At 35.5% G+C, this 15,026-nt stretch overlaps 2 protein-coding genes across 2 annotated transcripts; one reads left to right on the forward strand and one right to left on the reverse strand.

The window, feature by feature from the left end:
• The first annotated feature begins 2,019 nt into the window (after window positions 1-2,019).
• LOC110860404 (angiopoietin-related protein 2) lies at window positions 2,020-5,964 on the forward strand. The gene is made up of 9 exons (XM_035860381.1): window positions 2,020-2,385; window positions 3,411-3,485; window positions 3,559-3,657; window positions 3,740-3,883; window positions 4,146-4,226; window positions 4,293-4,431; window positions 4,513-4,677; window positions 5,226-5,347; window positions 5,431-5,964. The coding sequence occupies exons 4-9, from the start codon at window positions 3,830-3,832 to the stop codon at window positions 5,485-5,487; spliced, it is 618 nt and encodes a 205-aa protein (XP_035716274.1). The 5' UTR covers window positions 2,020-2,385; window positions 3,411-3,485; window positions 3,559-3,657; window positions 3,740-3,829; the 3' UTR covers window positions 5,488-5,964.
• Window positions 5,965-7,708: 1,744 nt separating this feature from the next.
• Window positions 7,709-11,653, reverse strand: LOC110860405 (angiopoietin-related protein 2). Its single transcript, XM_035860379.1, has 9 exons — window positions 11,288-11,653; window positions 10,188-10,262; window positions 10,016-10,114; window positions 9,790-9,933; window positions 9,447-9,527; window positions 9,242-9,380; window positions 8,996-9,160; window positions 8,326-8,447; window positions 7,709-8,242 (listed from the first exon to the last, which is right to left on the reverse strand). The coding sequence occupies exons 4-9, from the start codon at window positions 9,841-9,843 to the stop codon at window positions 8,186-8,188; spliced, it is 618 nt and encodes a 205-aa protein (XP_035716272.1). The 5' UTR covers window positions 9,844-9,933; window positions 10,016-10,114; window positions 10,188-10,262; window positions 11,288-11,653; the 3' UTR covers window positions 7,709-8,185.
• Window positions 11,654-15,026: the final 3,373 nt, after the last annotated feature.

Here is a 15,026-nt window from a genome sequence, read left to right on the forward strand (position 1 = left end):
TGTACCTCACCTTGAACACTTAGCTTTCTTAACGTACCTTAATACCTTAAAACCAATGTATGCACGTACATATGTAATACCAATGCAGGTAACTACCAACTTGCTTAAACCATAAAATACCTCTGTTTTAATTTTCATCCTAGCTTTTCAATTTAATTCTCGGAATTTAATACCCAACGGTGAGGAAAGGTTACCAAAGATAAAATCATATACAGTTAGGTCTTCGTATTAAAATTTTGACATTTATGTATCAGTAAATAATCATTCGCAAGTTGTAATGTGTATTTTGTTGCGTGACTTATTTAAACAAACATTATTTCAAATCCTATATACATTTATCTACTTTACCAAAACCAGGTGACCCTTTTTAATTATTAATACCGATACCATACTTTAACGTCTATTTTACCCTTGTGTAAGTTTGTTACGGGTGTAGAACGCCAGACCCGAGAAACTGCTTCTACTTAATGTGTCTAGGTCAAACTTGATAAGTGCCCTTTCTAATGTGAAATATGACGTTATTTTAAAGTGAGATGGAAATAATACACTTTCAGAGTCGTACTGATAAATGACAAACAGACCTACTTTATTCAAACAATTTTAAAGGGTAATTGTCAACCAAAAATTATCCACTGTTCTCGACTTAATTTTCCACATCCCTCAATACTACGTGTCTGGTTGGTAAATAAAAAAGGACGGCGTGCTCCCATACGAAAAAGAATAAAGAACGACTTCCAATCCGATCACACCGCTCTTTTCAAATTTGAGACACTTTGTCTCCTTAACTATGGTACACTAAAATAGATACATACAGCAATTTACAACGGGTGTGTATCATAAATATGTAGGAACCATTCAGTTTATTACAAAATGCTAAAATGCTAAGAATAACTAAAGCTCCCAAACTCTTGCCATGTAAAATATGTCATCCATCATTTTATAAATATATCAATACATTAATGTACATGTTTATATGCATGACAAAGTAAATTTCTGACTTCCGTTTTTATCCTCATAATCGATAACCTTGACTATGTACAGTTATATAATTGCTATTTATGTATAACTAATTTTTAGGAAAGTAATAACACTTTATGTAAACATTTATTAAAATACATAAGTGCATACATAAATTCTTAACGAAATACATATGTATGTACGTACATGCATTCATGCCTGATGCCATATTTCTTGTCACACATGCATTCAAACCCAGGTGGGTTATCATTTCCGTTCCTTGTTTTTTTGTTGTTGCAGCCATTGACGGTGATGCGTCGCAATAAATCATTGCCGGATCCAATACTTACATACATACATAACTCTGCCGTGGTAACAGCCATTACTACTGCTTAATAATATGATCATAACCAGTCAGAAATACATAAATCATTATCAACCCGTAATAAATTATAACAAAACAATTACCAACAAGGAGTTTTTCAATAATGTTAATAAATAACTGAGAAAATATCCACTAGAAAATCCTTCTGAACACAATTTCCTGTAAATCAGCTATACAAAAAGGTCCCTGACATTTACACGCAAATACATACCTAAGTACAGATTTACATATTATTCACATAACCACAATATACACAATAAGTTTGGGCAGCAGTAATATTGCACGTCTTCGACTCAACGATGACAACAAATTAATCAAATTCTTTATAAATCCGTCAGCCCTCATAATAAAATCAATACCCCATTCAATTCACAATCTCCAAGAAAGCCTCCGGGGCAGACGATGTCACAAACACGTAAATAGAGATCAATTCCTCGAATCATTGTTTTGTAACTTTAGCCTTGCAAAATTAATGTATGGCTTAATTTAGCATCAATATACGAATACATATCTCAAGTGTTATCTTTATACCTTGTACGTACATGCACAAAATTGCATGAACATGTAACATTTCGTATCACTACTGCAGCAGGATATAAATATCATTTTCACATCAAGTCAAATCAACTCCAGAGTTGTGTAGTAAATATGTACGCAGTGCATTTTATTTCGCCGGCAAGACCAGTCAACATCCACCTTTCTGAAGTTTTGAGTTTTGATCATGTTTGCATTCAATTTTCTTTAGATTTTAATATTGTTGGAAGTAGGGTTGAAATTTGGCCGATTGGTGAGTCCCACTCACAGTCTCAATACTTTATACATAAATAGATTTTCACGTCACCTAAAAATTGACATACTGGCCATAATCATAATCCTTACATACATATTCAGTTTAATTGCCAAATAATTTTCCATGCACCGCAAAAAATGCCGTGTTATGTAATTATCACAGCGTGGTGTATATACGAGACTTCGCCGACGTGGCATTAGTTTTTACATCGCCTTGTGATAATATGGACACCATGGGGTTATAAGTTTTACAGGTATGGACACCGCACGGTGATACTTACAAGGGACACTCACGACCTGTCGTTCGTGTCCAGGGTACCCACTATGTTTTTTAGAATCTACTAGGACCCTAAATGAAGGATCCATTCTTATTTCCGTGTAAAACTCATATTTGGCGCCGTGGCGTGGCGCCAAATTCGCCAAATTTGCAGGTTTTCATTTGTAAAACCGCCATAACTTTTGAAATCCTGGGTGGATTTTCAAAAAAATTTCCGAACATCATGAAAAATAGTTCAACTTTAGTATGCAATCAAGTTTTTCAAAATATTAATTGTTTCAATTTTTGTCAAAATTTTGAGATTTTTTTACGCGTGGAAATTCGGCGAAAACATCTTAAAAATCTCTTAAAAATAAAAATTTTACATTTTTTTCTTCAAATTTTGACCTTTGTGATCATTTTAAGTCCAAAATTTTGAAAATCCCACAGAAAGTGAAAAAGTTATGGAGGTTTGAAAATGGTCTAAAACGCAGATTTTTAAGTTTGGCGCCACGCCACGGCGCCAAATATAAGTTTTACACGGAAATAAGAATGGAACCTTCATTTAGGGTCCTAGTAGATTCTAAAAAACATAGTGGGTACCCTGGACACGAACGACAGGTCGTGAGTGTCCCTTGTTAGCACCTCCATGTTTTGCATTGTATATTTAATGTCGTTACACAATAGCATATCAACTTGTTGTTGATCAATAAGCTAATAATTAACCCCCAAATTAAGGGACAGATTTTTCATGAATCCATACACCGTAAAAAAAGTTGAGTGAAATTGCCACCAGGGCAACTATTGAGTAGAATTTACCCCGCGAAAGTTAAAATTTACTCAAGGTTGAGCAAAAATCTTTCAAGGTTGGATAAATTATAACTTTTATTGGGTAAATTTTACTCAATAGTTGTCCTGGTGGCAATTTCACTCAAAATTGAGTGAATTTTACTCGATATTTTTTAGAGTGTAAATTCCTCCAGAACCATCCGTAATTAAACCGAGTATTAAATACCTTTCCAGGTCCAAGGTACGCTCAAGGATGATTTGAACGATGACGAAACCCTTCCTCAAAATCTCAATGATCACCTCGAACGCGTGAGTAACATTTCAAACAGGATTTTCACCCTTGAATTCGACTTAAAAATTCAACTTTTGACTATTTCTCAAGGTGGTCAGCCATTTAGAAAAAATCCCCACGAAGGTTGATTTTGCCGCTTTGGAGGCCAGATTTCACGAGAAATTGAACCGTTTAGAAGCCGCTAATGATGTAATGAAGCTTCCAACACGCATAAACAAATTTGCAATATGGAATTTGAGTAAATAATTTGCAAATAATTTGCATTTTACAGTCAAACTTAAACGAGACATGCAAGTTTGTAGTAGAGCTTCAATTGGAACAGGCCGCCATCTTGGCAGACATCAGATCCACGAGTTCCAGGATGTCTCAAAATATTAGCGCCATCTTGACGGAGTTTGTGTCCTTGAAAAATAAAGTACGTACGGTTTATGAAGCTGTAAATTTTAATTTTGCAATGTAAAAATTTGCAGCATAAATTGTAGTATTAGCAATTCGAGAATTTCCACGATTCCTTCCCGAAATACCTGCAAGTTCACAAAAAATTAGTTTTACTCGAAGTGGTATCAATTTCACTTTTAGCTATTTAGAATTCTCTCCGAACTTTCAAAAGTTTCGCGCACAGATCGTACGGAATTCGCAGAAATAATTCTAAATCTCATACTACAATTTATACCCAGGTTGACTTTGAAACAACGAAACATTCCTCAAAATGTGGGGATGATGCCGGCCTAGCAGACACTAAATTTCGCTCTAAAAAAGTAACCACTTAAGTATAAACTGACTTTCAGAATTAAAATCAATTAATTAATTTGACAATGACTCAGCTGGTCTGTGACAATGAGTGGGTCATAATTCAAAGAAGGGGTACCCCAACTCCTGAAGGGAAGGAAAGAACGGTTTTCGAAAGAATTTGGGAAGTTTATGAAAATGGATTTGGCAGTATTGACGGCGATTTCTGGCTCGGTACAAATTTCAATTTTGTGCAAATTTTCCTAGCATGTGCTTACTCAAAAAATGCAATGTACGAGGCTCATATGTATGTAGGTTTAGAAACCATTCATGGTCTTACGTTGGAAGGATATACACAGTTACGCGTGGAACTCGAAGACTGGGAGGGGAACAAGAAGTACGCGATTTATGACGTCTTCAGAGTTGCTGATGCCCAAGAGAAGTACAACTTAACGGTGGATGGATACTGGGGAACGGCAGGTGAATGATTGCAAATGCTGCCTAAAATTTGTGTGGCAGGTCACGTTACGTGTCATGGATACGGCAACCAGGCTATGATACTGAGTTCCGGAATAGAGGTTTACATTAGACCTGTCGACAAAACATTAATGGATTTTTATACGGTCGACACGTTTTATACATCTACCTTAGGTTAGGAGTTGTCGGAAAAACGTCAACGTTAAGTTGTTGACGAGTACGTTGTCGACAAGACTACTGTCGACTAAAAATCCGTCGAGATTGCACTTATCAACCTCTATTAACCAACCTTATGCCAGCATACCAACGTTGCAACGAAAATCCCTATAGATTTTGGACCACTAATTAGCAAATCATAGAACTGATTTCTACAATGTGTAGAAAACTAAATTATTTTCAAGTTGTGTCTGACAACGACTCTCATGAGTTACAAGATATCAAAAATTATCACACAAAATCAGAACGAACTCTCTTTCCACAATTTTCCCCAAACTATCCTACACACGAACTAAACACCAAATTTGATCTCTTAAAGTTACTTTATTTTCCAGGCGATTCATTCAGCTATAATGACGGCAAGGAGTTTAGTACTTATGAAAATGACAACGATGACGCCCTGGGGAATTGTGCGGCAAAGTGGCGGGGTGGGTGGTGGCATGGCAATTGTTCTTACGTGAGTGCATTTACATACGTTTCGAAATAGCCATTAAACCAGAGATTAACTAGTTTCTCACGAATTTCTTCCTGACTTATCAGACATTCCTCAACTCTATCTACCATAATTCCAGCAGCGTAGACACCCCTGGGCTATGAGTCATCTGGCACGATTGGAAAGGTGCAAATTATTCCTTGAAAAAAACCGAGATGAAGCTTCGCAAGCCACTCCGGCTCATCTAACAAGGACTATGAAAACTAACTTTATTCACTCATATTTTTATGTTGAATTGCATAAAATTTTTATTCGTGCAATGCTAGAATTTAATTTTACGTTTTAAAAATATTTTACAGAAAATATGGAAATTAATTATAGAAAATTTACAGAAAATGGGATAATTTTGAGACAAAATCTAATTTTGTAGGTATGAATCCAAGTAGAAACTACTGCTGAATGATTTTCAGAAATACTTTGAATATTTAAAATCACCGAGATGACATCGATTCTGCAACAGCCCTTTCCGCCCATCTTAAATACAATGGGAACACATTATATTACCAGCGTTCAAAAACTTATGGCAATTTTTTTAAACTTAATAAAATTGAGAAAATTCATTCTCAAAATACGCAACATTATTTTAGAATGATGTTTTCATCTTTACAAGTTGAAGAATTTTTTGGGGAATTTTAGTACATTGTGAAGAGCGAATGGTCTGCATCGCCAAATTGGTGTAAATAATGTACACATTTTCACAAGTTGCGACATAGGTATACCTATGTCGCAACTCCTATAGGAGTTGTGAAGTGTACTTGCAATTATTATTCAGATTTTGAAAATTTCTACCTTTAATTTACATATCAAAGCAATTATTGTTTGTTAAAGTGGATGATCTAAGGGACCTTGCAGTATTTTTTTGCTATGCAGACAAATATTTATTAATGCACTAAAATTTACACAATAGAATATAAATTATGCATGCATTTCTCCGAGCGATAGTGTAAAGCCTGTGTATTAACATTGTCAGTTTCAAAATTTTAAATTCGCATATGTATTATAGTTGACCAAATGGATAAGATTATTCCAAAATCGATCCAGTGCCAATACCTAGCTAATTTTTAGGCAACAAAAGAAATCCTGAGTGTTGAAGAATGCCAAGTTTAATTGGCAGTCAATTTAATACTTTTCCACTTTTATGTAAACTTGTTTTCATGAAGAGAAATAGGGTGCGTGTTTAAATGTAAACTTAGGGATGTAAACTAAAGGCCGTGATCGGTATGACGTGCTGAGAAAGATGATATGTCGCATGATGTGGTTTAGCGAGAGTCACAGGGCACCAGCAACCACACCCACTGGGAGGTGGGGTTTATCGAAATCTAAGAGTGGCGCTGTAACCGCCCTGACGGGCTGAGAAGAATAATATGTGACATGACGTGTTTCAAATGAGTCACATTGCACCAGTAACCACGCCCACTGGGCGGGGTATGGTTTTTCGATATCTAGTAGTTACGCTTTAACCGGCTTGACGAGCTGAGAAGAATGATATGTGACATGACGTACCTGAGGTTGGTGGTCGCAGAAGCGCCGATGGCCATACCCCCCGTCGCCACAGCGTGTCCGACAATGTCCCGGCGTACAGATAACGTACACAGATAAGTATAATGCGCTATGGTGGCGATGAAATCAACAGAACCCGGCGATATGATTTTTTCATAATGAGGGTTACTTTCCGCAATTATGTACATAATTATGTAGGTTTAGTTTACATCCCTAAGTTTACATTTAAACACGCACCCTATTTCTCTTCATGAAAACAAGTTTACATAAAAGTGGAAAAGTATTAAATTGACTGCCAATTAAACTTGGCATTCTTCAACACTCAGGATTTCTTTTGTTGCCTAAAAATTAGCTAGGTATTGGCACTGGATCGATTTTGGAATAATCTTATCCATTTGGTCAACTATAATACATATGCGAATTTAAAATTTTGAAACTGACAATGTTAATACACAGGCTTTACACTATCGCTCGGAGAAATGCATGCATAATTTATATTCTATTGTGTAAATTTTAGTGCATTAATAAATATTTGTCTGCATAGCAAAAAAATACTGCAAGGTCCCTTAGATCATCCACTTTAACAAACAATAATTGCTTTGATATGTAAATTAAAGGTAGAAATTTTCAAAATCTGAATAATAATTGCAAGTACACTTCACAACTCCTATAGGAGTTGCGACATAGGTATACCTATGTCGCAACTTGTGAAAATGTGTACATTATTTACACCAATTTGGCGATGCAGACCATTCGCTCTTCACAATGTACTAAAATTCCCCAAAAAATTCTTCAACTTGTAAAGATGAAAACATCATTCTAAAATAATGTTGCGTATTTTGAGAATGAATTTTCTCAATTTTATTAAGTTTAAAAAAATTGCCATAAGTTTTTGAACGCTGGTAATATAATGTGTTCCCATTGTATTTAAGATGGGCGGAAAGGGCTGTTGCAGAATCGATGTCATCTCGGTGATTTTAAATATTCAAAGTATTTCTGAAAATCATTCAGCAGTAGTTTCTACTTGGATTCATACCTACAAAATTAGATTTTGTCTCAAAATTATCCCATTTTCTGTAAATTTTCTATAATTAATTTCCATATTTTCTGTAAAATATTTTTAAAACGTAAAATTAAATTCTAGCATTGCACGAATAAAAATTTTATGCAATTCAACATAAAAATATGAGTGAATAAAGTTAGTTTTCATAGTCCTTGTTAGATGAGCCGGAGTGGCTTGCGAAGCTTCATCTCGGTTTTTTTCAAGGAATAATTTGCACCTTTCCAATCGTGCCAGATGACTCATAGCCCAGGGGTGTCTACGCTGCTGGAATTATGGTAGATAGAGTTGAGGAATGTCTGATAAGTCAGGAAGAAATTCGTGAGAAACTAGTTAATCTCTGGTTTAATGGCTATTTCGAAACGTATGTAAATGCACTCACGTAAGAACAATTGCCATGCCACCACCCACCCCGCCACTTTGCCGCACAATTCCCCAGGGCGTCATCGTTGTCATTTTCATAAGTACTAAACTCCTTGCCGTCATTATAGCTGAATGAATCGCCTGGAAAATAAAGTAACTTTAAGAGATCAAATTTGGTGTTTAGTTCGTGTGTAGGATAGTTTGGGGAAAATTGTGGAAAGAGAGTTCGTTCTGATTTTGTGTGATAATTTTTGATATCTTGTAACTCATGAGAGTCGTTGTCAGACACAACTTGAAAATAATTTAGTTTTCTACACATTGTAGAAATCAGTTCTATGATTTGCTAATTAGTGGTCCAAAATCTATAGGGATTTTCGTTGCAACGTTGGTATGCTGGCATAAGGTTGGTTAATAGAGGTTGATAAGTGCAATCTCGACGGATTTTTAGTCGACAGTAGTCTTGTCGACAACGTACTCGTCAACAACTTAACGTTGACGTTTTTCCGACAACTCCTAACCTAAGGTAGATGTATAAAACGTGTCGACCGTATAAAAATCCATTAATGTTTTGTCGACAGGTCTAATGTAAACCTCTATTCCGGAACTCAGTATCATAGCCTGGTTGCCGTATCCATGACACGTAACGTGACCTGCCACACAAATTTTAGGCAGCATTTGCAATCATTCACCTGCCGTTCCCCAGTATCCATCCACCGTTAAGTTGTACTTCTCTTGGGCATCAGCAACTCTGAAGACGTCATAAATCGCGTACTTCTTGTTCCCCTCCCAGTCTTCGAGTTCCACGCGTAACTGTGTATATCCTTCCAACGTAAGACCATGAATGGTTTCTAAACCTACATACATATGAGCCTCGTACATTGCATTTTTTGAGTAAGCACATGCTAGGAAAATTTGCACAAAATTGAAATTTGTACCGAGCCAGAAATCGCCGTCAATACTGCCAAATCCATTTTCATAAACTTCCCAAATTCTTTCGAAAACCGTTCTTTCCTTCCCTTCAGGAGTTGGGGTACCCCTTCTTTGAATTATGACCCACTCATTGTCACAGACCAGCTGAGTCATTGTCAAATTAATTAATTGATTTTAATTCTGAAAGTCAGTTTATACTTAAGTGGTTACTTTTTTAGAGCGAAATTTAGTGTCTGCTAGGCCGGCATCATCCCCACATTTTGAGGAATGTTTCGTTGTTTCAAAGTCAACCTGGGTATAAATTGTAGTATGAGATTTAGAATTATTTCTGCGAATTCCGTACGATCTGTGCGCGAAACTTTTGAAAGTTCGGAGAGAATTCTAAATAGCTAAAAGTGAAATTGATACCACTTCGAGTAAAACTAATTTTTTGTGAACTTGCAGGTATTTCGGGAAGGAATCGTGGAAATTCTCGAATTGCTAATACTACAATTTATGCTGCAAATTTTTACATTGCAAAATTAAAATTTACAGCTTCATAAACCGTACGTACTTTATTTTTCAAGGACACAAACTCCGTCAAGATGGCGCTAATATTTTGAGACATCCTGGAACTCGTGGATCTGATGTCTGCCAAGATGGCGGCCTGTTCCAATTGAAGCTCTACTACAAACTTGCATGTCTCGTTTAAGTTTGACTGTAAAATGCAAATTATTTGCAAATTATTTACTCAAATTCCATATTGCAAATTTGTTTATGCGTGTTGGAAGCTTCATTACATCATTAGCGGCTTCTAAACGGTTCAATTTCTCGTGAAATCTGGCCTCCAAAGCGGCAAAATCAACCTTCGTGGGGATTTTTTCTAAATGGCTGACCACCTTGAGAAATAGTCAAAAGTTGAATTTTTAAGTCGAATTCAAGGGTGAAAATCCTGTTTGAAATGTTACTCACGCGTTCGAGGTGATCATTGAGATTTTGAGGAAGGGTTTCGTCATCGTTCAAATCATCCTTGAGCGTACCTTGGACCTGGAAAGGTATTTAATACTCGGTTTAATTACGGATGGTTCTGGAGGAATTTACACTCTAAAAAATATCGAGTAAAATTCACTCAATTTTGAGTGAAATTGCCACCAGGACAACTATTGAGTAAAATTTACCCAATAAAAGTTATAATTTATCCAACCTTGAAAGATTTTTGCTCAACCTTGAGTAAATTTTAACTTTCGCGGGGTAAATTCTACTCAATAGTTGCCCTGGTGGCAATTTCACTCAACTTTTTTTACGGTGTATGGATTCATGAAAAATCTGTCCCTTAATTTGGGGGTTAATTATTAGCTTATTGATCAACAACAAGTTGATATGCTATTGTGTAACGACATTAAATATACAATGCAAAACATGGAGGTGCTAACAAGGGACACTCACGACCTGTCGTTCGTGTCCAGGGTACCCACTATGTTTTTTAGAATCTACTAGGACCCTAAATGAAGGTTCCATTCTTATTTCCGTGTAAAACTTATATTTGGCGCCGTGGCGTGGCGCCAAACTTAAAAATCTGCGTTTTAGACCATTTTCAAACCTCCATAACTTTTTCACTTTCTGTGGGATTTTCAAAATTTTGGACTTAAAATGATCACAAAGGTCAAAATTTGAAGAAAAAAATGTAAAATTTTTATTTTTAAGAGATTTTTAAGATGTTTTCGCCGAATTTCCACGCGTAAAAAAATCTCAAAATTTTGACAAAAATTGAAACAATTAATATTTTGAAAAACTTGATTGCATACTAAAGTTGAACTATTTTTCATGATGTTCGGAAATTTTTTTGAAAATCCACCCAGGATTTCAAAAGTTATGGCGGTTTTACAAATGAAAACCTGCAAATTTGGCGAATTTGGCGCCACGCCACGGCGCCAAATATGAGTTTTACACGGAAATAAGAATGGATCCTTCATTTAGGGTCCTAGTAGATTCTAAAAAACATAGTGGGTACCCTGGACACGAACGACAGGTCGTGAGTGTCCCTTGTAAGTATCACCGTGCGGTGTCCATACCTGTAAAACTTATAACCCCATGGTGTCCATATTATCACAAGGCGATGTAAAAACTAATGCCACGTCGGCGAAGTCTCGTATATACACCACGCTGTGATAATTACATAACACGGCATTTTTTGCGGTGCATGGAAAATTATTTGGCAATTAAACTGAATATGTATGTAAGGATTATGATTATGGCCAGTATGTCAATTTTTAGGTGACGTGAAAATCTATTTATGTATAAAGTATTGAGACTGTGAGTGGGACTCACCAATCGGCCAAATTTCAACCCTACTTCCAACAATATTAAAATCTAAAGAAAATTGAATGCAAACATGATCAAAACTCAAAACTTCAGAAAGGTGGATGTTGACTGGTCTTGCCGGCGAAATAAAATGCACTGCGTACATATTTACTACACAACTCTGGAGTTGATTTGACTTGATGTGAAAATGATATTTATATCCTGCTGCAGTAGTGATACGAAATGTTACATGTTCATGCAATTTTGTGCATGTACGTACAAGGTATAAAGATAACACTTGAGATATGTATTCGTATATTGATGCTAAATTAAGCCATACATTAATTTTGCAAGGCTAAAGTTACAAAACAATGATTCGAGGAATTGATCTCTATTTACGTGTTTGTGACATCGTCTGCCCCGGAGGCTTTCTTGGAGATTGTGAATTGAATGGGGTATTGATTTTATTATGAGGGCTGACGGATTTATAAAGAATTTGATTAATTTGTTGTCATCGTTGAGTCGAAGACGTGCAATATTACTGCTGCCCAAACTTATTGTGTATATTGTGGTTATGTGAATAATATGTAAATCTGTACTTAGGTATGTATTTGCGTGTAAATGTCAGGGACCTTTTTGTATAGCTGATTTACAGGAAATTGTGTTCAGAAGGATTTTCTAGTGGATATTTTCTCAGTTATTTATTAACATTATTGAAAAACTCCTTGTTGGTAATTGTTTTGTTATAATTTATTACGGGTTGATAATGATTTATGTATTTCTGACTGGTTATGATCATATTATTAAGCAGTAGTAATGGCTGTTACCACGGCAGAGTTATGTATGTATGTAAGTATTGGATCCGGCAATGATTTATTGCGACGCATCACCGTCAATGGCTGCAACAACAAAAAAACAAGGAACGGAAATGATAACCCACCTGGGTTTGAATGCATGTGTGACAAGAAATATGGCATCAGGCATGAATGCATGTACGTACATACATATGTATTTCGTTAAGAATTTATGTATGCACTTATGTATTTTAATAAATGTTTACATAAAGTGTTATTACTTTCCTAAAAATTAGTTATACATAAATAGCAATTATATAACTGTACATAGTCAAGGTTATCGATTATGAGGATAAAAACGGAAGTCAGAAATTTACTTTGTCATGCATATAAACATGTACATTAATGTATTGATATATTTATAAAATGATGGATGACATATTTTACATGGCAAGAGTTTGGGAGCTTTAGTTATTCTTAGCATTTTAGCATTTTGTAATAAACTGAATGGTTCCTACATATTTATGATACACACCCGTTGTAAATTGCTGTATGTATCTATTTTAGTGTACCATAGTTAAGGAGACAAAGTGTCTCAAATTTGAAAAGAGCGGTGTGATCGGATTGGAAGTCGTTCTTTATTCTTTTTCGTATGGGAGCACGCCGTCCTTTTTTATTTACCAACCAGACACGTAGTATTGAGGGATGTGGAAAATTAAGTCGAGAACAGTGGATAATTTTTGGTTGACAATTACCCTTTAAAATTGTTTGAATAAAGTAGGTCTGTTTGTCATTTATCAGTACGACTCTGAAAGTGTATTATTTCCATCTCACTTTAAAATAACGTCATATTTCACATTAGAAAGGGCACTTATCAAGTTTGACCTAGACACATTAAGTAGAAGCAGTTTCTCGGGTCTGGCGTTCTACACCCGTAACAAACTTACACAAGGGTAAAATAGACGTTAAAGTATGGTATCGGTATTAATAATTAAAAAGGGTCACCTGGTTTTGGTAAAGTAGATAAATGTATATAGGATTTGAAATAATGTTTGTTTAAATAAGTCACGCAACAAAATACACATTACAACTTGCGAATGATTATTTACTGATACATAAATGTCAAAATTTTAATACGAAGACCTAACTGTATATGATTTTATCTTTGGTAACCTTTCCTCACCGTTGGGTATTAAATTCCGAGAATTAAATTGAAAAGCTAGGATGAAAATTAAAACAGAGGTATTTTATGGTTTAAGCAAGTTGGTAGTTACCTGCATTGGTATTACATATGTACGTGCATACATTGGTTTTAAGGTATTAAGGTACGTTAAGAAAGCTAAGTGTTCAAGGTGAGGTACACAACTTTATAATGTTCGAATGTTCGGTGTATGTACAAACTTGTCATTCGCACCTGGATGAAAATTAATTTATGCAATTATTTACCCTTTTAAAGGTGAAACTTTAAACAATTACACAAATTTAGAAATACACTGCGTTATGAGATCATTCAATAAATATATTTTAGAACGATGCACGTAATCAATTTCTTGCAGTAACAAGTTAACGCTTCATTGATCAGCGTGTTATAAGTTTTAAATACCTTGGTATCACCTTAGATCCTGCTTTTGATTTTGTGTTAAACAAAATATGTAACGGAGTAGCATTCCTTATGAGCGTAAAAAGATATCTAAACATTCAGTCAATGAAGGCGAAGATCAACGCGCACTTACGCTCTGTAACCGACTATTGCTTAGATATCTGGGCTATTCTCTGTGATAACAAGTTAGGGGCTCTCCATAAATTACGTAACGCTGGCCAGTATGGGAAGGATAGGGGAAAATCCCTATCTTGCCCATACTGGCCAGCGTTACGTAATTTATGGATAGCCCCTTAGACCTGATCCAATAAAAAATAGACAAATTCCTGTTATTATTTTTACCCAAGAACTGCGAAAAAGAAAGTCCACAGCGTCCTTTCTTTCTCGAAAATTCGTCATACGCAAGAAATGGTGAAAATAAGGAACGCCTGCAATTTTCTAAGGATAAAGGAAATAATAAAGTATGTAATATTAAAAAATGCTTATAATAGGTGGTCCCTGGGTAAGACCACTTTTGCCGACAAGAGAAAAACGTTAAATTTAATAATGCCCTGGATGAACCCAATTGTACACAATACCGAATCCATGAAGAGATCCCTTCTTTACCGCAGGTATAAACTATGGAATGAACTACCGAATTACTGGGATTTCCACAAAATGACAGATTCAACGCTTAGTGACAATGTGAAAGAATTAATTACTAATATGCGTTAATTAATAATACTGTAACTAATTGCACATGTACGACTAAAGGACCCATAGTTAATATTAATCCATAGAACGTAGCTAATTAGTATAATAATTATGTTTTGCAAATTTATATTCGACATTTTGTCTTCCGGAGTCCAGACCTGAAAACCAGCACTTGTGCAGACGCTCATACGACTCCTGTAATAAAAACGATCAATCAGTCAATCAAGGTCGCTGGTCAACATTCTTAAAAAAATGTTTCTACGGTCGGGAGTTAAACTGATGTTTTGCAATTTACAATTGTTAGCCACATTTGGATTTAAGCCATTTTTCTATGATATGGGAAGGAAATAATTCGTGTCCTTGGGCCGGGATAAGGTGAAAGTTATCGGGCACAGTTGTTATTCTGCTCGTGGATTCAAATGA

The sequence above is a fragment of the Folsomia candida genome, unplaced genomic scaffold (assembly GCF_002217175.1).
Source record: "Folsomia candida strain VU population unplaced genomic scaffold, ASM221717v1 Fcan01_Sc032, whole genome shotgun sequence".
NCBI lineage: Eukaryota > Metazoa > Arthropoda > Collembola > Entomobryomorpha > Isotomidae > Folsomia > Folsomia candida.